We start from the raw sequence: 25115 nt of genomic DNA on the forward strand, positions 1-25115 counted from the left end.
CAGGCTGGCATTGAGCTCATAAACATAGAGATCCTCCTGCCTCTGCCTCTAAAGTGCTGGCATTGAAGGCATCAGTTCTGACAACCTTAGTTGTTTTTTTGTGTGTGAGTGTGTGTGTGTGTGTTGAGACAGGTTTTCTCTGTGTAGCCCTGGCTGTCATGGAACTAACTCTAGACCATGCTGTCCTCAAGATCACAGAGATCTGCCTGCCTCTGCACCCACTGGGGTTAAAGGTATGTGCCCACCACTGCCTGGATAAGATTTCTTGATGTAAGTATGTGGGCCACTGCAGAAAGAGATGAGAAAACTGTCTGGGCCTACCACAGGCTATCGAATAGAATTAACATGCATCTGGGGAAACCATCCAAAGTGGGTAGCTGGTCTGTCCAGGACTTGATAGATGTCTCAGTATGGAGCAGTTCAGGTCACAGCTGGATTGATCCTCAGATGTAAAAATTGAAGGGTGCCAAATGGCAATTTAAAAGTTCAAGTCTCCTTCCCCGTTGAGGAGGAGGGTGGGAGAGGCTGAGTGTGGCTGGTGGTGGTCCGCTCGCCTGCCTCCACTCCACACCACAGCCGGGGCTGACAGCCATGCTGCTCCAGTCAGCAAAGGACCAAGCCAGGCCCCCTTCGGGGAGGTCTGGAGGTGTCCATCAGCGTTCCCAGCAGCCACGATCTCCACTGGTCTCCACTGGTCACACATTGAGAGTCCGGGGAGCTGATGTCTGAAAGATGGCTGAGGGATTGGGTGTGAATTTCCTCACCTCTGGAACCTAAAAAAGAAGTGTGGCCACATCAGTGGGCTCTTTCCTCTACCCGCCCCAACCCCTGGCTCTGAGAAAAGAATTCCTTGGCAGTGGGAGTTAGCCAAGTGAGTTTTGTCACTACTGTGGTGGGTCACACAGGGAACATGAGCTCCCTTTGCCCTTTAGTTGGGGTAAAGATGCTAACCAGCCCTGCAGTCCTGGGAGGGAACCCCAAACCTCACATGTGGCATGCCTTTGTTGTACCACAGAGCTATGCCTAGGTCACTTAGGGTTTAGTATTTTTGCAGAGAGCAGGGCTGTGCTGAGGCTGGAACTCAGGGGCTTTGTGTATGCTGGGCATGCAATCTACCACTGAGCTACACTGCCACCCTTGAAAGTCACTAGCCAGGTCAGGGGGGCATGCTGGGGCTTGGGAGGCAGACAGACGCTGCTCACCAGAGAGGGCAGTGCCAGAGAAGCCACCTAGCCAGCGACTGAGTAGCTTTTCTGTTGGTGGGTACAGTTGGTTGGGCACTGCTGTCCTGAACCATCATGCCATTGCATGCCACCAAAATCTGACCCTATCCCGGAGAACAAGTGTCTTCTCTGCCCTAGAGGCGCCACCCTCAGGCTAACCTGGAAGCCGGCCCCAGGGCTGGGATCCCACCCAGAGCTGTGAGTTGTGATGACTCTGGCAGATCTTGCCTTTGTGGATCTTGAGGGCTTCACTCCAGTCCACGCTTGGAATTCCTGCCTGCAACAGAATGCAATCAAAACCTGGCACAGGGTCTGTCATTCCCTGGGCCCAGCTTCTTAAAAGACCAGGCCCTGATCACTGCTGGTCCTGCCTCAGTTCCTGATGATCCTTTATTCTCCTGCACGAGCAGGACCAGAGCACCAGGTGCTCCAGGCAGATGGGCCAGCTCAGTAAGGTAGCTCTGAGCTAACCAGCCCTACCATTCTGAACGCTCCACCAAGAAACCTCAGCCACGTAGGCTGGGGACAGCAGTGGCGGGAAATTCTCATGCAGGGGAACATCAGGCAGCATTTGGCACACGCACACTTGCCTTAGAGACAGACAAGCACCAGTACCCAAAGCCCCTCTGAGACCTGAGGCTACCCTTCTGGATGCCAGGCCTCTTATGAGGGGGTCCAGAGCCAGTGAAGGCTGTCACCTCCTGCATGCCCACTTACGGCATGAAGAAATGCCATCTTAGACAGTGCCCAGCACAGCAAAGGTACATCTGCTTACATTTTGGAAGAGAAGGCTCAGCCATACCTGATGACCTGAGTTTAATTCCCAGGACCCATATGGTGGAAGTAAAGAACCAACTCCCACAGGTCTTCTGACCTTCACGTGTGTGTGGTGATGTGTGCACATGCATGTACATACACACAACAAATTAAAAAAAAAATGAAGGAAAATCATGGGGCTGTGGGATGACTTAGCAGTTGTGTGTATACTCCTCTGGTGAAGGATGGTAGTTGAGTGCCCAGCACCCACCTTAGGAGTCTCACAACCACCAGGCACTCAAGCTCCAGGGGACCTGTCGCCCCTCTCGGCCTGGCAGGTACCTGCACTCACGTGCACAGACACAAATACACATGATTTTAAAGAATAAAACAAAATCTCATAAAAATGTGTTTTTAAAAGAATCAATTACAGTAACAATCTCCAAAAAAAAAAAGCCTCCAAGCTGGTCTGCAGTCTGAGCTCCCATGAGCCATTTCCCTAGAGGGAAAGGACAGACTAACCTAACCCCATTCCTCTCACTGAAAAGGCTCAATCCCTCTATTCCTGGAGTCAGCCAGATCTCTTAATCTTGTCCTTGTCTCTACTAAATGGTAACCTCAGGAATGCAGTTCCCCCCACCCCGACCACAGGCGGAGGGCTCACCCAGCCAGGGCCAGTGCCTGCCTGTGCTAGGCCCTCCCCCTGCGCTGGCCCAGCTCATGCCCTGATGTCAACAAAGAAGTCTTTTCTTGGCAGCATCAGAGGCTTGCCTCGCTGGGCAGGCAGATGGCATGGGCAAGGGGAGCTGGTGTCCGCTGTGGCCAACACTGGAGTCTTGGGTGTAAGGAAGAGCTGAGCCAGAGCCTGTCAGATAATTTCTGCGTCTGAAGCATCAAGGGTCCGAAGACCAGCTGTCTAAATCATACGCTGTTCTCTTCCTCCCGGGAAGGCAGGGCCTCCTGAGCATGCCCTTCTGTCCCCAACTCTCCCTGAGCTCTGTACCAGGCAGCCTGTCAGCTGCCCGGAGGTGGCAACAGGGGACTCAAAGTGGGAAGAACCTAGAGCAGTCCCTGGGGTGGTCGCAGGAGGTGCTCCCGCAGAGTGCTTGTGATGGAACAGAGCAGGGACAGAAGTGGACTCATCAGAGCCCAGCTACTCATGGAGGAGAAAGGTGCACTATGGCTTACACCAAGATAAGAAAAAATACAAACCGCACTATGCTCCTTCTGAAAAATCATCAGCCACATTTTTTTTTGTTTGTTTCTTTGTTTTGTTTTGTTTTTTTGAAACAAGTCCTCAATATGTAGCCTTAGCTGGCCCGGAACTTGCTATGCAGAGCAGAGCTGGCCTTGAACTCACAAAGATCCACTTGCCTCTGCTTCCCAGGTCTTGGAATTAAAACTGTGTGCATGGGTCCTTTTTTTTTTTTTTTTTAGCACATCTTTCATAGACCTGACCAGCCTAGAAGGAACTATGGAAGCAAGACAAGTCTCTGGGAGGAGCTAGCCAGTTGAGAGCTCCAAGCTGGCTATATAGAGCTCCTATGCCCATCTGGCCAGACAAACAGTGCAGATCAGTCCTTTCAAGGAGACCAGAAGCCAAGTGAAGCAGGACCAGTTAGCAGGGAGAGACAGAGGCCTAGAGGGTCCATGCCACTTATGATCAGGAGTGACCACAGACTTGCTCGGGTATCTTCAGGGTCCCTGGATCTGTTTTCTGAATGCCTATAGCAATTTTCTTGGATGAAGTACATCTTAGAAGATGGAAGGCAGGATGGGATTACTCCAGCCTGGTCTGAGGGTCCCAGAGGCCAGACGATTCGGTGCTGGGGAAAATCAGCAGTGCTCCTGGGCTTTGCGGGGAGTGAGGACTGGCAGCCAGGCTCGTGCTATTCCAGCTCTCCGGGGAAGGAAAAGGTTCCAAAGGGAGAGTTACACTTGGAAAGACAAGCCCCCATCTGTCAGTGCTTTTCCACGGCTGGCTTTGAGAAACTGGCTCCAAGGAGATGGCCCAAGACCAGCTGTCTAAAGCATGTTAAAGAATGAGAGCCTGTGGGGACCACGAAACGGGTGCCGAGTCCCACTCCTTTCTGTGCCGTCCGGAGCCACGCGCTCTCGCTCCACCAGCTCCATTCCAGTGCTCCGGCCAGGCATCTTACGATGGCCCGTAACCCCAGCTTCTGTGTAGAGGGACAGCAATAACAGGCCTGGGGGAGTGGAGCCATGTGTGCCGAGTGGAGACAACAGCTAGCACCTTGCTACCAACAGCGCTTGGAGGACCCTGAAGGACATTCAGGCCTGCCCTGCGCTCCATGTGGGTTAGCCTCTCCTAACCAGCCTTTCCTGGAATGTTCCCCGTGAAGAGGGGCTTGCACCAGCATCCCCGAGCTGCTCTCTGGTTGTGGAGGATGGCTTCCTTCCTTTCTCTGTAAGCCCCACCAATTGTTTGACCCCAGAATCTCAAGCCCTTGCAAGGTGCCACACACCTAGGACCGCGGAAGAACCGTGAACCAGTGAGACCTCTCCGGCTGTGGATTCAGGTTCCCAACATCAGCAGTCAGTTCTGTCCACGACCCCAGCGAGGGCTTGAGAGCAGAAGGCCCTGTCTGTCTGGCCGCCAGCAACCTCATTCAACTTTGACAGCTAAGCTTGAGTCAGAGAGCGCAAGGCCTGCCCTGCACGACGCACTCCCGTTAAGTACCTTAAAGAGCGTGGCCTTTAGGGGGAACCTGTCCTGAGCTTTGCTTCTTTGGCTTGTATACATTTGAGATCTGTACTTGGAATGCTTCACAGTACTCCATCCTACAACAGCCCCATAACTAGTGCATCCCGATTGTTAGGACAGTGGGGCTGTGACCTCTACATGTGCCCCGTGTGCCATCATCTGTTTTAAACTTGATTTTTAGTTATGTACATGTGTGTGCATCTGTGTGTGGGTATGTGCAGTGAGTGTGGATGCCCCAGGTGCCAGAGGTGCCAGCTCTCCTTGAAGCTGGATTTACCAGCCATTGTAAGATGCCTGGCCGGAGCGCTGGAACTGAACCCCCAGCCTCTGTAAGAGCAGTGTGCTCTCTTAATCGGTGAGACACCTCTCCAGCCCCCATGTACCTTTTAGTCCCAAGTTTCCATCCTACCGTCAAGGAATCTAAACGACAAAATTCCTAAAAGTAAACACCTGTAACAAAGGTAGTGGTAGTGGTTTAAATAGTTCTAAACTAGGGATCCCAACTGAGACAAAAAAATAATCGGGATATATAGCAGTATGCCTAAGAAAAGGCTAACATACAGCAGTTATTAACATTCAGAATTATCTGTTTATGGTCAAACATCACATCAGGTTTAAAAAAAAAAAAGTAATGTGTGTCAGAGATGGTTCAGAGGGTGAACACCAGGCACAAGCTGGCAACACGATCTCTCTCTCTCTCTCTCTCTCTCTCTCTCTCTCTCTCTCTCTCTCTCAATCTGTGTGTGTGTGTCTGTGTCTGTCTGTCTGTCTCTGTCTCTGTCATACATATGAAAGATTTTAAACATCGTGACAGCAAGAATGGTACCATGGAAGAAACCGAGTATGTATGCATTCATTGTACATTAACCATTAGAAAAGATCCATCTGTCTGGGAGGGGTGGCGTGAGGGTGTTAAGGCGGTATCTGTTATTTTTGTCATTTCTAATTTTCTCACTATGAGCATGCATTACTCTTCTGAGTAGAAAGAGGATGCAGGAAGTCCTCAGTTGTCCAAAGCTGAGCTGCTAAGGGAGCAAAGGATCTTTGTGCAGTGGGATCTTGATCAGAGCGTGCACTGGCCCTGGGCACTGGCCCTGGGCACTGGGGTGGGGGTAGGGGGCAGCTGGCCTGTGCACAGCCCTCTGCGCTCACCCGACCCAAGTTAAAGGGCAGCAATCTTGGGAGGAAAGGAGGAGGGAGCGGGGGAGGGGGGGGGGGGAAGAGGACTCCTTTTGAGGTGCCATTCACCTTGGATCCCGGGGTAGGGAGCAGTAGAGAAGGCAAGGCCACGCCAGCAGTGTCAGAAGACCAAAGAGATGACCAAGAGGCTCCTTTGCCACTCTTCAGACCCTGTGGTATCCAGGCTACTTGCCGTCCCCTCCCCCACCCCGCTTTGGGACTCAGTTGCCTCCCACCACCGGTCGAGATTAAAGCGCTCCCCCGCCACAGCCAGAGACCCACCTATAAGACGTGGTCGCTACCGCAGCTGCGTCCGCGTCCCCGACGGGCAGCACGTAGACCTGCCGGGCGGGGGGCGCCGAAGACTGGCCCCTGCGGCCGCCCGGCCCGGGCACGCGCTCCGGCGCCGCATCCCGGGTCCCCGCGCGCGCGGTCCGCACGCCGAAGTCGCGCTGGTACTGGGTGAGCGGCACGGCGCGGCTGGGCTCCGGCGCGCCGGCGACAGCCGGGCTCCCGCGCGAGGCGGTGCAGTCGGCGCCCGGCCTCTCGCTCCCGGGGTCCGAGTAGCCGTGCAGAGTCAGCGGCACCGCTACGTCCGAGCGGTCCAGCTGGTTCCAGCGCCGGGCCAGGCAGCACAGCCGGCTGATGCAGGGCCACGCCATGCCGCTCGGCCACGCGCCCGCGCCGCCGCGCGCGCCCGCCCGCCCGATGCCCCCGCGCCGCCGGGCGCCCCGCGAGCCCGGCCTCCCGGCAGTCCCAAACTGCCCGCGGCCTCGGGTGGTTGAACCCCTAAATCCCCCGAATGTGATCTCCTAAATCAGACCCGGGTTCCGCAGAGGGCGAGGCCGGAGGGAGGCTGTTCTTCGCCGTCACGCCGCCTGCAGCTGGGCTCAGGTGGCAGGAACAGAGGACTCTGTTGGGGACTGTGGACACGGGTGGCTGCGGAGCAGAGCTAAGCTGTGCTGGGGGACTGACTCCTCGGTCACCCAGGGTAGAAGTGTGGGGGGGGGGACGACAATGAGGGTGATGCAGAGAAGACTTGGGGCCATGTTTCCCGAAAAACACGTTTGAGTCACCCCTTGAATCAGTGTAGGACAACCAATCTAGTTTTCTTTAAGAACTGCCATTAGTTGCCGGGCAGGGGTGGCGCACGCCTTTAATCCCAGCACTCGGGAGGCAGAGGCAGGTGGATCTTTGTGAGTTCGAGGCCAGCCTGGGCTATCAAGTGAGTTCCAGGAAAGGCGCAAAGCTACACAGAGAAACCCTGTCTCGAAAAAACCAAAAACAAAAAACAAAACAAAACAAAAAAAAAAAGAACTGCCATTAGCTTCCAATCGGCCTCTGTCTGGTTTCTGAAACCCCCAAACTCCCTCCCCTGCTGTACATTGAGTGCTGTATTCCAAGCTGAAGATCAGTTTAACCCAGAGACAACACCCAGCTGTCCTGGAAAGGCTTTCTGAGTGTATCAGGTCTGCACACAAGCTGTGTTAGTTAGACGGAACTTCTGGCTGAACTTGGAAGGGATCCATCTCAGGGGACTGCTCCGCCCCGCCAGTTGGTCAGCTCATCTCCCTAAAGATGGAAGTGGCATGCCACTGCCAGTTTAACAGCCCAAGCCTGCCTAGGGTCCCATATTGACAAAAGTTAAGCCTGGAGCTCGGAAAGCCTTTTGCCAAAGGTGCATTCACGGGGACCCCAAAAGTATTTCTTCTCACCTAGAGCAAACTGACTGTGAACTGGGAGCTGGGCCCTGGGTTAGTCAACCTGGAAGATGAAGGTTAGTAGTAATGAAATAATCCACGGGAGAAAGCTACAGACCACCGCTCTTCCCAAGCCAATGAAGGGTCTAGTGAGTCCCTTGATTAGCAGGCTGATCGAGAGTCAGAAAAGCTCCTGGTATGGAAGCAGGGCAGGGTAGGGTTTTTGTTTTTGTTTTTGTTTGTTTTGTTTTGTTTGTTTGTTTTTAGACAGGGTTTCTCTGTTTAACAGCCCTGGCTGTCCTGGAACTCGCTCTGTAGACCAGGCTGGCTTCAAACTTACAGAAATCCTTCTGCCTCTGCGCCCCAACTGCTGGGATTAAAGGCGTGCACCACCACCACCGAAGGGCAAGAGCAAAGGTTTTTTTTTTTAAAGTAAAAAGGAAGAAATCACATCATACCAGGGGCAGGCTGAGCATGGGGTGTTAGGGGGGTGTTTTGTTTGTTTGTTTGTTTACAATACACTATTTCATTGCAGGGAAGGAACGATCCTTTAATCAAATAAGATCATTTTTCTGGAGGAACATTTTGTGTACATCCAAAATACTTTCCCAGCAGGAAAAGAAGAATCCTTTCTTTCTTTCTTTCTTTCTTTCTTTCTTTCTTTCTTTCTTTCTTTCTTCCTCCTTCTCTCTCTCTCTCTCTCTCTCTCTCTCTCTCTCTCTCTCTCTCTCTCTCTTTTCAGAAGATAAAATATTGTTTACAAGCTGGGTGAGAGTCTGGAGAGGAGAGGTGTAGTGTCGGGACTACCTAACTTCTAGGTCATGTCCGTTAAAATCCTGGTTCATGGCCAGAGAGAGGACTCGGTGGGTAAAGACATTTTCCACTAAGCCCAGCTTCCTGAGTTCAGTCCTGAGGACCCACAAGACAAAAGGAGTACTGACTCCCCACATTGTCCGGTGACCTCTGGGTGAATTATGGTGCATGCACCTACATACAAAGGCAAGGTAAACAAGCAGATGCAATAAAATATCTGAAAGATGTGTTTATTGTATGTGTTTGAGTGCATGCATATATGTACACCATGTGCAGAGGCCAGAAGAGGGAGTCAGGTCCCCCAGACTGGACTTAGAGCTGGTTATGAGCTACCGTGCGAATGATGGGAACTAAATCAGAGTCCTCTGCCGGGGTAGCAAGTGCCCTTACCAACAGAGCCATCTCTCCAGCCACGGAAAACATTTTAAATCGAACTTTTAAAATAAATAGTTTTACAGAAAAGATAATGCTGGGAATTAGTGGTGCGTGTCTATAACCTCAGTACGTGAGAGGTGGAAATGGGGATCAGAAGCAAGTTCAAGGCCCACCTAGGCTACCTAAGATCGTGTCAAAACACACACACACACACACACACACACACACACACACACACACACACATCTTTTAAATTATGTTTTTCAGTGCCAGAGATTGAACTCAGGACTTTGTGCATCCCTGAGCTACCTCCATAGACCACTTTACTTGTTCATTCATCAAACTTGCTAGGGCCGATGTTGAGTACCCTCAAGATTCAGTGTGCCGGATGAGAGAAATGTTAGCCCAGATGCTATGAACGGGAGGGTTAAGGCTAGGCTCACCTGTCCAAGGGAGGAAGGCTGGGCCTGGGGAGGAGTCGGGGAAGGGTGGAGGGATAGCAGAGGCCAGAGCAGAGCTGGCCTTGACAGACACACAAGGAGTTAAATTTTTCCTAGGTGACAGTAGGGGATGACTTGTATTTCTGGCACTCTGTCAGTCACATGGAGCAGTATGACATTTTCAGTGCCAGCTGGAGAAGTAGTCTGGGACCAGAGAGATTAGGGACCGCCTTGGCTCGAGGAGTGAAGAGGAAGGGCTGGGATCTAGGAGTAAGAAACAAAGGCAGGGGAATCTGGGATGGCAAGATGGCCCTTGGATGGTGAAGGCACTTGCTACCAAGCCTGATATAGCTTGAATTTGAGCCCCAGGCCCCATGTGGGGAAAGGAGAGAGCCAGCCCTTACAAATTCTCTTCTGACCTCCACACATATGATGTGGATGCCTCCCACACAACCAATAAAGTGTAAAGTGTTTGACAGATGGAATTTTTATTTGTTTTATGTATATGAGTATTTTACGTGTGTGTGTGTGTGTGTGTGTGCCACATGTGTGTGTGTGTGTGTGTGTGTGTGCCACATGTGTGTAGTGCCAGAGGAGGTCAGGAGGTTGTTGGAGCCCCTGGAACTGGAATTATAGACAGCTGTGAGCCACCATGTGGGTGCTGGAACCTAAACCAGGTCCTCAGGAAGAGCAGTCAGCAGTCTTAACCACTGAGCCGCCTCTCCAGCCAACAGAGATGGAAGCCTTGCAGAGCTCTGAGGCCTCTGCTTCGGATGACCTCACTTCCTTGGCCAGCAGTGCTGGGGTGCACTGCAGTGGAGCCCCAGAACCTGTAACTATCACCATGCCTCAGCAGACACATTGACTAGATGAGGGCACAGGATGTCTGGAGCTCAGAAGACCCACACCACACCAGGAGCCACGAGGTTCCTGTTAAGAAATGAGTGTAGAGGGATGTGAGTCAGTAGCCAGGGGACCCTTCCCTTCGGGAACAGCACAGCCAAGTAGCACCCAGGGAGAAAATGGTCTTGGAGGCAGAGATTGAACCTCAGCAGAGAGGCCAAGCTACGGGTGCTGAATACCCACAGTGTGAGGTTAGGAGAGGAGCCCCGACTGGCCTCATGTAGGCTTGTGTGGGCAGCATGAGACTGTAGCCTCCAGGATATCTGTGGCGAACATGGCCTTCTCAACACTCTAGTGCTGAACTTCGAAGGATCCATCCTGAGCATCACAGAACTCGCTTAATGTTTAAACTGTTTTACTCAGGGCAAAATCGGCCTTCAAAGCTCAGTCTTGTCCCTTTGGTCCTATGTTCCTTCATTGTCGAAGCCTCCTCCACCACTCTGTGTGTGTGTGTGTGTGTGTGTGCGCGTGTGCTGGGGGGAAGTGTCACACCACTGAGTCTTGTATCCCTTCTCAGTGCCAGTTGGAGAATATCGCGATTAACGTTGACTTGGAGCAAACAGCAATGTGCATGTGCTAAGGAACTTCCACGATGCACGTGCTACCTGCCAGCGGCTGTCAGCACCCACCTGTCATCTTCCAGCTCTTGAACAAGGCTTAGGCTACAGACGTGCACAGCCAGGTCCAGCTGTCTACGTGGGTGGAGGGACTAGAACTCCCTCCTCACACTGTCAGAGCACGCATGCAGTCTTACCCCCTGACTCATCTCCTCAATCCAAAATGTGGTCTTATAAAGCACCCCTTTTCCTCCCTACAAAAGTAAGTAAAAACGCACTCTTACAGAACATGGGGCCAGTGAGATGGCCCAGTGGATGACGGTTCCTGCCACCAAGCCCAATGACCTGAGCCAGATTGCTGAGACCCACATGCTGGAAAGAGAGAACTGATTCCCACAAGTTGTCTTCTGACCTTCCATGTGTGTCATAGAATGTGTACTCGCTCCCCAATAATAAAAAAAGGCTAAAACACCCAAACCCTGATAACATAGACTACACAGTGTCCTTATCATCCCCCACTGATATTAGTCATAGGAGCTGTTTCCCATTCACATAGAGCTGACATCTTGCCCCTGGGGATCCAGATGGTTGTTCCCCTCCTTAAACCTAGTGGGATTCTTGGGCCCAAAGCTGTGGACATGAGAGCACAGCATATAGAGCAACAGATAGTTGTGTCCACGGATGGGGAAGTTGGGAAGGTTTCCCCAAGGCCAGCAATGCTTGGGGCCCAGCCTCCCTCTTCTTTATGACTACAGAGACAATCTCATGAACTGTTTGGTTTTGGTTTTTCTCTTTTCCAACTGAGCCTTGTCTGACAAGTTAAAACAACACATCTCTTCGAATTTTTCCACCCACATTTACATGTCGGTAATAAATAACGTGTGGTCCTGTTTTCCAATACTGCTTCTCTGCCTTGCCCTAGTTCCTGTCTGGTGCCCCAGAAGCCTGGGGTACTGCATTTAAGGCTTTCACAGAGCAGAAAAGGCCATGAACAGAGCATTGTTTTGCTTGGCTGTTTGGTGGGTTTTTTGTTTTGTTTTGTTTTGTTTTGTTTTGTTTTGTTTTGTTTTGTTTTTTAAGACAAGATCTTGCTATGTATCCTTGCCTAGCTTCAAACTCATAGGGATTGACCTGTCTTGGCTTCCCAAGTGCTGAGGTTAAAAGTGTACAGCATCCGTTTGTTTGGCTATTTGTCTCTGTGCTTTATCCGACCTTGGTCTCAACAATTCTCGCTCATATAAACCCTCCTCATTCTCGCTAATTGGACTCCCAGAGATCCACCTGGGGCCTAGTCATGGATCTCTGCATCCAGATCCCTCAGTAGTTGGATGAGGTTTCTAGCACGACAATTAGGGTGTTTGGTCATCCCATCACCAGAGTAGGTCAGTTCGGACTGTCTCTCGACCATTGCCAGCAGTCTGTTGTGGGGGTATCTTTGTGGATTTCTGTGGGCCTCTCTAGCACTTTGTTTCTTCCTATTCTCATGTGGTCTTCATTTACCATGGTCTCCTATTCCTTGTTCTCCCTCTCTGTTGTTGATCCAGCTGGGATCTCCCACTCACCCAAGCTCTCTTTCCCTTGACCCTCGCCCTTCACTACCCCCACTCATGTCCAGGCTGTTCATGTAGATCTCATTCCTCGGCATGGGAGGAGGGGACTGGACCTACCTGGACTGAGTCCACCAGGTTGATCTCAGTCTGTGGGGAAGGCTTTGCCCTGGAGGAGATTGGAATGGGGGGCGGGCTGGGGGGAAGGTAAGGGGGGCGGGAGGGGGGAGAACAAGGGAATCTGTGGCTGATATGTAGAACTGAATTGTATTGCAAAATAAAAATTAAAAAAAAAAAGATAACAAAAAAAAAAAAAAGTGTACAGCATCACACCCGGCAGCATTCCACTTAGTGTTCAGAAGTCCGGCCATCAGCGAGCGGCATTACAAAGAGCATCATAGAGACAGGTGCACCTTATCCTCACAGGTCGGGGAGGACACTGCCCTACGCGTTCTCACTCTTTGGATCAGGCAGGCCTTTGGGGGCAGGTACACTGTGAGTCTTCCCAGGCTGTGATTCTGTGCTCTGCATAGGCACAAAAGAGTAAGTCACTTCATCTGACCACACAGCAGGAGCTACCCACGGGGCTGCCTCAGATGGCCCACAGCTGGGACGCCAGACGTCGCATTCTTTCTCCCTACCAGATTTAGATAATTCTCAACACATCCCCGTGAAAAGCAAGGGACTTGCTAATCCCAAGGTAGACGTTCCCCCCTTTGTTTCTATTCATAAGTCCCCAGTTAGTGATATCAAAGTCGGTCACAAGCTTTTTAAACCCTGAGATACAGTTTCATTTTGTAGGCTCAGGGAAGCATAAACTCCCACAAGCACAGTAAAAGGGTCTGCTCAGCAGACATTTAAAGCCGTCTTTGCAGGGGATGAAGAGGTGGTTCTGTAGTTAGAAGCATTTGCTGTTCTTGCAGAATACCCGAGTTTTGTTCCCAGTATCCACGTGACATCTCATGAGCCCCGGTGACTCCAGGACTCTGATGCCCTCGTTTGACTTCTGGGGGCTCCTTTTTATACACAGTGCATAGGCACACACACTGGCACGTACACATAACAAAATACAAATAAATAAATATTAAAATATATTATTATAAAAATAATAAATATTAAAAGTCACATGGGGCCGGGTGGTGGTGGCGCATGCCTTTAATCCCAGCACTCAGGAAGCAGAGCCAGGCGGATCTCTGTGAGTTCAAAGCCAGCCTGGTCTACAGAGCAAGTTCCAGGACAGCCTGAATCTGCCTCCCTCTCTCTCTTTCTCTCTCTCTCTCTCTCTCTTTCTCTCTCTCTCTCTGTGTGTGTGTGTGTGTGTGTGTGTGTGTGTGTGTGTGTGTGTGTGTGTAGGCTTGTGTACAAGCATGTGTGTGCTGGATTATGCCTGAATGCCTGCTGGCAGCTGCCTGCCCAGAGGGTTACCCGGCAGCTTTAGGCCAGAGTGTCTTATGTACTGGTTCCTGCCTCCTCATAAACCCTTCCACTTCCCATGATCCTCTTCCTTTCCTGACATTGGAGCATGGACCTCACAGTCACTGTCCTGGATGGGACAAAGCCCTGTTATTAGTGAGGACACAGACACCACTGTGTCCTTAAAGACAGCTTTAAACCTCTGATTTCTTTGGCTGTCTGTTGGTCTTAAGAAGCCTTCTCTGTCCGGGTGAAGGCTGAACGCCGGCAATCCTTACTGGTGTCATGAGAAACACTTTCCATGGGGTCAGTCCACCTCTCTGTAAGTTGATCTGGGGATCTGCTGTCCAGGTTTTCAGAAGCACCCAGTCATAGGCTTAAACCAGTGTCTGGGAACCCGTAAGGGCCAAATCTAGCACAGTGAGATATTTTAGGCAAGTTTAAAATCTGTCCTGATAGTGTATATAACCTTCAGTTTTTAAGATTTATTTTTATTTATGTGGACGTGCGTGTGTGGATTGGTTACTTTTCTATTGCTGTGAAGAAACGCCATGACCAAGGCAGCTGACAGCAGGAAGGGTTATATGGGCTTAGAGCTCCAGAGGAAGGAGCCCATCTCTGCACGGTGGAGGCCCGGCAGCAGGCAGGCATGGCAGCTGGAGCAGCAAGCTGAGAGCTTGGAACTCACACTTGGAACTGAAAACAAGACGCAGAGAGAACAAACCGGAAATGTCACACGTCTTTAAATCTTAAAGCCTGCCTCCAGTGACGTACTTCTTCCAACAAGGCCACCCCCTAAACCTCACCAAACAGCACCACCAACTGAGAACCCGGTGTTCAAACCTGAGCCTGGATGGTTGTGGAGGCGCACGCCTCTGATCCCTACACTGAGGAGGCAGGTGCAGGCTGATCTCTGTGAGCTCAAAGCCAGCCTGGGCTACATGGTGACTTCCAGGCCAGCAAAGGCCACGAACACACGGACCTCCTGTAGGACCTAACAACTAAACTGCACACTTTTTAATCCTTGCTTCTGGAAAAAGAAAGCGAGTCAGTACTAGAGACCATCCCCGAGTCCTTACAAACCGCGTGGTGAGATGACCACTCTCCCCAGGCTGACGTAGAGGTCGAGGCACACGGTCACCTGGAGGGACCGCAGTGAGACAGCCCCCTCCCCTCACCAAGGAGTAGGGAATGCTTCGCTGGTAAAGTTTAAGCACTTCACCGAAGAACTGGATTTTGATGTTTCGTAGTAAATGCTTTACCAGCCTGAATTAGACACTGTCCATCTTCAACTTAAAAATCATAAACACTGCACATCCAAGGCTGTTTGGGCAGTACGAGAAGGTCCTGATGAGTGTTTTTAAAATGGACACAAAGCTGGAGGGTTGAGTAAGGGTGGCAGAAATGGGAAGATAGATGAAGTGTTTCTGCAATCAAGGCATATACTAAATCCTCAAAGAACCAACAACTATTTTTAATTTAAAAACTCTATTATAGCAATGCAGACTCATTAGCTACTGTTCTTGTTTTGAGACAATATACAGGAGAAAACAAAGTTCAGGGAGCAAGGGTGTCTTTCAGCCAGTAGTTTCTGGGGATACAGCCCCTAGGGAGGGAACACGTGGTGATGAAGCTGAGGCGCTCTGCTCACAACGAGGTACGAAAGCACAGAGAAGAGCTCAGTCACCTGGGCAGACTACTGGACTAATTGGGCTGTTGGCAACCCAAGATTCCTACCTGCATCAGCTTTCATGTTCACTGGACCCTAAGCAATGCAATAAGTTTTTCTGCCCCAACTATTAACAATTCCTCTGTTGTAGACAATGTCTATTGAAAATGTTCCGTTTTATGTCCAGGTATGAGAATGAAAAGGCCAATCCAGCCAGGACTAATTGAAAGTGCACTGAGACAATAGTCCTCGGAGTGTCCACTTCCTGAGAACCGCCTAGTTACTAACTGACACATGAAATCACATGTATTCTTGGTAGAGACTTGTGTGATGAGGAATGGCTTACCCAGTCCAATCAGCTGTCAATCAGAACTTCAGTGGCGTCACTCTGCTCTTTTCCAAACCCACGCCTCTTTTCCTTGAATCCCACAAAGGGAAGCTCCAGTGGAGCAATGCCCCTCTTGGTCAGCTCGTCACTGTCACTTTGATCTGGAGCCGTTTCTTTGTCTCTTTGCAGTTGTTATGTTCTTCTCAAAAACACATCCTTTGAATTAGATGTAGAACCGAGAAGCAGCGGTCCACACGGAGACAACCGTAACAACATGTGTTTGCAGTCTCAGAGCAAACAGATTCAAGCTGGTGCTTAGGAGGTCTCTGTGTTTTCAATCCTTTTCCCTTTTTATTAAAATATTTTCTCTTTTCTTTCTTTTTTTCTTTTTGTTTGTTTTGTTGTTGTTTTTGGAGACAGGGTTTCTCCGTGTAGCCCTGGATGTCCTGGAACTGGCTCTGTAGACCAAGCTGACCTCGAAATCAGAGATCATCCTGCCTCTGCCTCATGTACCACCGTGCCTGGGTGCTTACATGCTTTCGTAGCTCAATCTTTCTTCTAGTTTTTTTGAGAGAGGGGCTCCCTATGTAGTCCTGACTGTCTCGGAGCTCTCTATGTAGACCAGGCTGGCTTGAACTCACAGAGATCTGCCTGTCTCTGCCCCCAAATGCTAGGGTTAAAAACATGTTCCACCACCGCCCGGCTAAAACATGTTTTCAGACAATATATTTTCATCATGTTCTTTCCTCTCCTCCTCTTATTCAATCTGGAACATGCACCAATGGGATCGTGTACCCAGGTTCAAGGGAACTCTTCCATCCTTGTTTGAGAGTTTCTGGAAACATCCAATGCATCCACACCTCTGTGTGTGTGTGTGTGTGTGTGTGTGTGTGTGTGTGTGTGTGTGTGTGTGTGTTTGCCGGATGTGAATTATGAATGTCCACAAAGACTGGAGACACAGCTCACAGTGAAGAGCACACACTCCCGCAGAGGAACCAAGTTTGACACCCTGCATTTCAAGTCTAGAGGCTCACACCTGCCTGCAACTCCATCTCTAGGACATCAGATGCCCTGATTTGGCTTTAATGGGCACATGCACCCATGTGCACAGACAGACAGACAGACAGACACACACACACACACACATACACACATAAAATTAGCCATCACAGTGAGAATATTGAAACTGTTCCTTCTTATTGAATTGCATTCTACTTATTGTATTATTAAACACATGCTCTCCATACTCTTGAAAATAACTTAGTCTTTCATAGGAATAATCAGGATCATATCTTTCCATATAAAACACATTTATCTCATAATTCTGGAGATTTTTCTTCATTTCAAAACTGAGATGTCATATGGGATTTTTTTTTTAGTTGTGCTGAATGACAAAGCCTGATGTATGTTTGCCCTTTGGTGTTTCAGATTTCTCTGGTACAATTTCTCCTTGAAGACTGTCTGAAGTGTTTGGAGTCGACATCAGGACATTCTCTAAGGATAGCTCACAGAGTTGCAGTAACACTGGGAGAGCTCCAGGTCCCCTGAATAATCTACTGACTTTGGTGGTCTGTAGGCTGCCAGGCATGACAACAGCGGCTGTCAGAGTGCAAGGCCTGTCCCAAGGATAACGATGCCTCTAGTCCTCTTCACGAAGAACGGCCCCCAAGGATGGCATCCGATCCCTAATTTCACAGAGTTGCCGATGCCATCAAAATAGCATGAGTAGGCACCCTGTTAAGACAGTGTGGGCAATCATTTCAGACGACACTGTAAATGGAAACTGTGCAAGTATATGGAGTGTGCTCCACGGAAAGCCTGTATGAGGAGCCCGGCACACTGCCTATTGTATCTCTTTCTTCCCCATCGTCCATGACACAAACAGGGTACCTGGGTTCTAAGAAATGCTTGTTTGCCTGCTTTTTCTTCCTTCCTTCCTTCCTTCCTTCCTTCCTTCCTTCCTTCCTTCCTTCCTTCCTTCCTCTTTCTTTCTTTCTTTCTTTCTTTCTTTCTTTCTTTCTTTCTTTCTTTCTTTCTTTCTTTCTTTCGTTCATTAAAAACAATGACTTGACTTAACACCCAGGACCATGAAGGACAAAGCCATGTTCCAGTTTCTATGAGCTGTATTATTATTGTGCAGTTACTTCAACAATAACATTATTGATTTTATGTCTCAATGATGGATGCTATCTTATCAAAAGATTAGCATTACCAAATGGATTAAAACAGACAAGATTTACTACCACAAATCTGTGAAAAATAAAAAAGAGGCTAGAACACACTTAATCAACAAAGATTTATAATCTTGACATTCCTTGGCTTGATAATCTTTTCCTCACTGCTCCCAGGAAATCTTCAGAAAAATCCATTTTATCTGAGTTAAGAAAAATCTATACTCTAAGAAAGTTTATATCAATATGACATATTTATGTTTTATTCATCAGTGAGTACAGAACACCCTACTGACCCAAGCATCAATGTGTCCTCCAGAACCGACTACCGGAGGATGATCACTGAAGCTGCATCCAGACTGGGCAAGCTAGTTTCCTGCCTGTGATTTTCTCAGTACTTGGAGACCAGAGTCCCCAGAACTACACCTGGCTCCTCTTTCCCATTCTTCTCCATTATTGCACTGAAAACCATCATTCAAAAACACTTACAGAATTTGACAAATTTTGTTTCAATCTTCTGGTATTGCCCAGAAATATGAGAATTCTTCAACACGAAATTGAACACAGCCACAGTGAACCTAGATGGGTCTCTGTGATGATTTGACTTGAGCCTTGTGTGAGCATCTTTGAGGTCCCAGCTCGTTCCAGTTCTGTGCACCCTTCCTCCCCTGACTTTCCATATTCCAGAAAAATCTTGTTACAAAACATTTCTTCTGTCCTTCATTCTTACCATATTATAATATAGTTTTTCACGTCTTACATTTATTAAATTTTGCATTGTATCACACGTTTATTTGTTGTTATAATAAATATTATTCTATAGTTGGATTTCATAGTTTCAAATGTGTTCTTGACTAGGCCTTTGGAGGGTGCAGTGTGTGACAGTTCCTCTGGTCTCACCTGGCAGCTCAAGTCGGAGTTACTTACATAACAGTTGGTTGGATGGTCTCATCATTTGTTCCTTTTCATACAACACAGTAGCCCAGCTTTCCTTGTGAGAGCGGGAATGTTTCCAGTGTCGGGATACCTCATTGCTCTCCGTCCTCTGCTCACTTCAGTTTTTCTAAAGTCTCAGTGGTTAGAGCTCGTCTCCCATGACCAAGTTTGTAGAAAATGGCAGCAGTAGCTTGAAAGACAACACAAGACCAGCTAAGTACAAAGGCAGGGGAGAGGAGGGCGCCATCATTATGGAGAGCTGTTGTTTGGAACGTGTCAGAGTTGATAATTCAAACTCAGACAGTCTCAGCATCATAGGCATTCTTCACTCACTCCCCTTAACACATTCTCTTGGTAACCATTTTAAATGACTGTTGACATAGTTCTTGAAGCAAAAACTACTGAAGAGAGAATGATACATTTGGTGCATAGTCCCAGGGAACAGCCCATTATGTCGGAGACATCATGGTGGTAGGATCTTTCTGATCTCATTGCATAAGTAGGAAGATGAATGTTAGTACTCAGGCAACTTGTTCATTTGTTAGGAGTCCAGGGACCAAGCCCAGGGCATGGATGCTGAGAATTTTCAGGTGGATATTCCAACTTCTATTAACCCAACCATGATAATACCTCACAGCCATGGGCAAAAGCTAACTTAACTTAAACAAACTAATCACTCACAGCTCTGCCTAGAGCCTTACTTCTTTGGTGATTCCAGATTCTGTCAATTTGATGTTAATCATCACAGAATTATTGCCAAAATGGTAGGAACTACTTTTTTTGTAATGTCATCCAATTCTTTTTCATTAAATATTCCTTCTTTCCATCATTCAATGTCTAGGAAATTTGTTTTAAGAAAGAAAAGTTACAACAGAAATGTTTTAAAATCATTCTCCTTATCAAACAAACTATTCATGGCATAAACATTTATGTAAAAAAAATCAAGAAAATAGCTTGAAATCATTACATCTCTGGTACTTGTCCCATCACTGCGTAGAGGACAAGCCATAAATACTCACAAATATGTGAATGACATATCTAAGGAAGATAAGGCCCTATACATGAATAGGGGGCCTTGAGCCTCAAAACATAAGTGATCGAAATTGTTTCCATCAGTTCAAGCACAATCATTGAAGTGTCACAGGGAACCACTGGATAGGAAAGATTCTTGTGTGAGCAGTAATTTCACAGACCGATTTTCCAGGATTAGACAGCATTGAGAGCTACCACCAGAGGGCAGCATACGTAAACTACATGGAAGCCTAATCGAAACATTCTGCTGTCTTTGACAGTGTAAGAACTTATACTAAGTCCTTGAGAAACCATCAATTTCTTCATTCCCGGAACATGGGGCATCTTTGTTTCTTCTTCTGCTAGTGTGATAACAAATTGTGGGAAAGCAATTGATTTGAAAACTTTCGACTGTTTTGGTTTTATTGTTTGTTTGTTATTGTTGTTATTTTTATTCTTCTCTCATACATTGCATCCCAACTGCAGTTTTCCCCTCCCTCCACTCTGCTCTTCTCCAAACTCACTCCTCCTCCATTCTCCTTAAAAAAAAAAAAAAAAAAAAAAAAAAGAGCAGGCCTCCCAGGGATATCAACTGAACATGGCATAAGAAATTACGACTAGGCACAAACCTCAAGGCTCAATGAGGCTTACTGGGCCGTTTAAGAACACAATGTTCCATGGAAGGAAGTTTTAGGAGCTAGAACTGGAAGATGCTGCTCCCAATAAATCTCCATTCCAGATGCAGAGAACCAGGAATGGCCATGCTCAGATGACTCTCGGGGTTTGGGCAATAAATTAAACAAGCCCAGAGAGGTGCACTATGTAGTTTTAGGGTATGTCATCCCACAAAAACCATATTGAGATTTCCACTGGGGAAAAATAGTACATGGGCTTCAGACTCAGTTTGACTTTAGTTCTTATGACAACGGTAAATGCCCCCAGATTCCTTCCTAGACTATCACACAAATAGCACCCGAACCAGTTCCCGATGGAGTCCATGTTCTTCATGAGCTTGACCTCCAAGGTCTCTCAGCATTCATGTCTTCCAAGCTCACAAGAGAGCATAGCCCATGAATTTCTGCTTCCAACACGCTAGGGCTTTTCTTACCCAAATTCTCCACATTCTCTTTCACAACATACAAAATAGTCCCAGGAACCCGAGACCCACTTGTTTGGGTTTACCACAACAGTGTCTGTCTTTGCGTCAAGTGTCTGCCATAGCTGTGGTGAAACAATACTCTAGCATGTTGCTACATGAGCACAGATTTATTTGACTCCGTGTGAGGGCGGAGGACATCACCATGGGCAAGTTCCGTTGTTAGGACTTGAGGGGGCTGATCAAGTGGCTTACTCAGGAAAGAAGCTGAGAACACTGAATGCTGACACCCAGTGAGCTTTCTCCTTTGCCTGCATTCCTGAAACCATGGACAAGGCATGGTGCAGCCCAGTGTGGGTGTGGTTCTTCACGTCTCAACTTAATCCATGTATTTCTCATAGGCATGGGCAGAGCCTAACCTAGTTGAGATCATTCCTCACAGTTGTGCATGGAGTCTGGTCTCATAGATGATTCTAGACATAATTAAATTACCAATAAAAATAACGACCACACAGGGTGAAATTAACAGTTGAACAACATTTTGAGAAAATATCCAAGTGATTGAAGAGATAGTTCCTTGAGACAGAGTTTCCCTGTACAGACTGGGCTGTTCTAGAACTCGCTCTGTAGATCAGGCTGGCCTCAAACTCAAAGATCTGCCTGCCTCTGCCTCCCAAGTGCTAAGATTAAAAAATTTATTAATACAATATACTGTGATCACATTTTACCTCCTCCTACTCCTACCGGATCCTCCCCACCTCCTGACCCAGACAACTCCATGCCCCCCCATGACGAGTAGAATAAAATAAAAAGGCCCTTCTTATGATTTTACAGCATTCATCAACAGACAGTATTCTAGACATGAGGAATGAAGAAAGTGATTCCCAGGAATTCAGACGATAGCTGTCATGGGTTGGCAATTGTGGCTGCAATCGTAGAAGTAGAAATGTCCTAGGGCTGGAGAGATGGCTCAGAGGTTAAGAACACTGGCTGTTCTTCCAGAGGTCCTGAGTTCAATTCCCAGCACCTATATGATGGCCTCACAACCATCTGTAATGGTGCCCTCTTCTGGCCTGCAGGGATACATGCAAACAGAAACACTGTATACATAATAAGTAAATAAATCTTAAAAAAAAAAAAAGAGTAGCTAGAAATGTCCTAATCTTAGTTCTTTTTTTAAAAAAACTATGGAATGCTTCACAAATTTGCATGTCGTCCTTGCACAGGGGCCATGCTAATCTTCTCTGTATCGCTCCAATTTTAGTACACGTGCTGCCGAAGTGAGCACCATAATCTTAGTTCTATCCAGTGTTAATTAACAACGTTCTCCTGTGAGGGACACGATTATTACCCCAATGGCTGGTCTGTTGGCAATTAGTCCCCATGTGGCCATGTTGAGAGGCAGTTGTGCTTCCAGAGACAGGGTTTGTAGTGCAGCCACCCCAAAAGCAGGCTGTAGCTCTCTGCAGGCATTCATCTTGTTTGTACCAGAACCTGCTCAGGCCTTGCATGAGGATTTTTTCAGAGAGCAAGACCAGTCCCTGGTCACTCTGTCTTCCTTCCTGTCTCACCCTCTCTCTCTCAAACATGCCCCTGCCATGTGACATTTAGTGATGTGACATGACTGGGTTGGCCTTGATCAGAGTCCAAACTGATGAGACAGTGCATTGCCTCTTGTCCTTTGGCCACTAAAACAGTGACCAACTGATAACAGTTCAGGATATACGGTCATGAGAGGGCATAGAGGTTTGGGGTACAGAATTTAGGACTAGGAATCTAATAGTATCTCAAAAATAATTAGTAAAAGCTAATATATGGATGGAAAGTAAATCTGTGTGTCATTTTGTCACTTATGACATAAGTCTTGCAATCTTTTGTTTGTTTGTTTTTTGAGACAGGGTTTCTCTGCGTAACTTTGGAGCCTATCCGGGAACTGACTCTGTAGCCCAGGCTGGCCTTGAACTCACAGAGATCTGCCTGCCTCTGCCTCCCGAGTGATGGGATTGAAGGTGTGCACCACTCCCCCCCCACTCTCCCTCCCCTCCCCGGCTAAGCCTTGCAATCATGACATCACAATGGTCAGTCACCATGACTACTGTAGAATCCTCAGGTCTCAGTGGTTGGTCTGCCAACTGCTCTAGCCATCTTCGGTGTCTAGTGCCAAGGATAAAGAGAAGTTTAAGTCTATTGAAAGGCTCTCCACTCAAGGCTTCACTGAAAAGGTATTCTCTTAAGAACTATTTCTGGGTGTAGCTCCGTGACAGGTTCGGCCACTCACGAGCCTCCCACCCACCGCCGCCACAACGCCCAAGAGGAAGGTGAGCGGCGAAGGTGGAGCGGCGAAGGCGGAGCCCAAGCGACGATCCGGAGGTTGTGGGCCAAGCTCGCCCTGCCAAGGTGGACGCGAAGCCGAAGAAGGTCACTGGAAAGGATAAGTCATCAGACAAAAAAGTAAACCAAGGGAAGAGGGGAGCGAAGGTCAAACAGGCTGAAGTGGCTGCCCAGCAGACCACAGATGTGCCTGCAGAACATGGAGAGACTGAGAACCGGAGTCCAGCCTCTGAAGTGGAAGAGAAGAAGCCAAGCCCGACTAACCATCCATCGCGTCTGTCGGTGTCCCCGCCCCCCTTCTTGTACAATCCAGAGGAATATTTTTATCAACTATGTTGTAAATGCGAGTTTTTTAGTAGCTCTAGAAACATTTTTAAAAGGTGGAAGTCCTGCCTCATCCCATTTTTTAAGTGTAAATGATTTTTTTAAGAGGTTAAATCACTTGCTGGTTGTTTATTTTTTGGTACAACCAGAAAAGAGCAGGATACTGAATCAGGAGAGGCTGTGACTGTCTTGGGGGTCACCATAACATTCCGTAGAGGGGGCTAGTTTTATATCCTACAACACAAAGCATACTTGGAGTCTTGGCCGTGCATTTGTGTCTGGAATATTTTCAGTTATTTCTGGTCTCGTGTTTCTAGTAGAACTGTATCCTAAAAACCACTCCTCGGTCCTTGCCCTGTCAGAACTGTCTCTGGTCACGGCAGTCCATTTTCCTAACAATTGTGATAATGTGCTGTGAAAGATTGAAATTTTGAATATGTACTGTATGTGGCATAAAATTGTGAGTCAGTGGAATTAAGGATTGTGAGCATTTGATTGTTATGTGAGGTCTTAGGGAAAACTTGCCAAGCTTAGGATGGAACATCAATGGACTAAGTTCAAAGAGAAACAACACGTGGCTCTTTTGGGTATGTGAACACAATGTATGACTCTTAGCATTTGGGTCCATGTTTTAAGAATTGAAATGTCTGTGTACTCAACCAATAAAGTCTCAGTTGTGAAAGAGTTAAAAACAAAACAAAACAAAAAACCAAACAAAAAACATTTCTGATCCTTATGATAGGCGGGTGGACTCAGGAAGTATTCTGCCTTCTTTCCTCCAGATCATGGAAACTTATTCTCCACACAGCACACCCCTCATGAATAGTAAATTATTTTAATGAAGTTCACTGCTAGTCCCCTCAAGAAAGGAGGCTTCACACTGTCAGGGGCCAGAGGAGTGGCTCTGGAGGTGTTGGCGTGGTTGACCTGCAGTGAGCGCACAGCCTCTGAGCCAACCTGCTGCCGCTGCGCGCCACAGAGGCTGCGGGCAGAAGCTACAGGGAGTGTGAGGTCTTTTTGCCACGTGGGTGCCACTTATTACAATCAATTTACATGAGTCTATTAAATGGGCAACAGAATTTATTAAGATATAAATTGAGGAAATACACTCACGATTACAGAACAGAAGTGAATCCACCTCACAAGCAGGAGCAGGGAGAAGGGCATGTGACTCTTCTCCAACCCCTTACAAGAGGTCACGTACAACAGCTGGTAGCACCTCCTCTTTGGACTGTATAGGTCACGGGCGGAGCAAATACCACTACGCAGAGGTTCTGGGATACACGGGAGAAAAGTGGTTGTAAATGAATGCGTCTCTCCAAGTTAGGGAAGTTAGGGAAGAGGATTTATGCTTTGTTGACCTTGGTTATTTCACCCAATACGAGCATGAAGGCCAACTGGATAGTGGTCAGATCTCAGGCAAACATAAAAGAACTTTCTGATTTTCAGAAACGTTTTAGTGTTTCCAACATTTATTATTGTTAATGCCTGTAGCAGGAATCTTAGAAGGTCTTATTAATAAAATCAAACCTGAGGCCAGTTATTGGGGTGAATGCTGGAAGATCAGAGAGACACAGCTTCCTCACCTTGCCAGTTCCTCAGCTGATCCTGTTTCCTC

At 48.0% G+C, this 25115-nt stretch overlaps 2 protein-coding genes, 1 non-coding gene and 1 pseudogene across 3 annotated transcripts in view; 2 read left to right on the forward strand and 2 right to left on the reverse strand.

The window, feature by feature from the left end:
- Positions 1-105: 105 nt before the first annotated feature.
- Map6d1 (MAP6 domain containing 1) lies at positions 106-6545 on the reverse strand. Its single transcript, XM_059277719.1, has 3 exons — positions 6166-6545; positions 1383-1500; positions 106-773 (listed from the first exon to the last, which is right to left on the reverse strand). Exons 1-3 carry the CDS (start codon positions 6543-6545, stop codon positions 696-698), a joined length of 576 nt encoding a protein of 191 aa, XP_059133702.1. The 3' UTR covers positions 106-695.
- LOC131922292 (serine/arginine repetitive matrix protein 1-like) lies at positions 6544-23971 on the forward strand (annotated as a pseudogene).
- Positions 22024-22130, reverse strand: LOC131923003 (U6 spliceosomal RNA). Its single transcript, XR_009382461.1, has one exon. It is a non-coding gene; the product is annotated as a U6 spliceosomal RNA (small nuclear RNA).
- The window catches only part of LOC131922225 (rho GTPase-activating protein 20-like), a 36353-nt gene continuing 34190 nt past the window's right edge, over positions 22953-25115 (forward strand). Inside the window, exon 1 of the mRNA XM_059276994.1 lies at positions 22953-23064. The gene's annotated coding sequence lies outside the window, so the exon portion shown is untranslated. The remainder of the gene's footprint in view (positions 23065-25115) is intronic.

The sequence above is a fragment of the Peromyscus eremicus genome, chromosome 12, assembly GCF_949786415.1.
Source record: "Peromyscus eremicus chromosome 12, PerEre_H2_v1, whole genome shotgun sequence".
NCBI lineage: Eukaryota > Metazoa > Chordata > Mammalia > Rodentia > Cricetidae > Peromyscus > Peromyscus eremicus.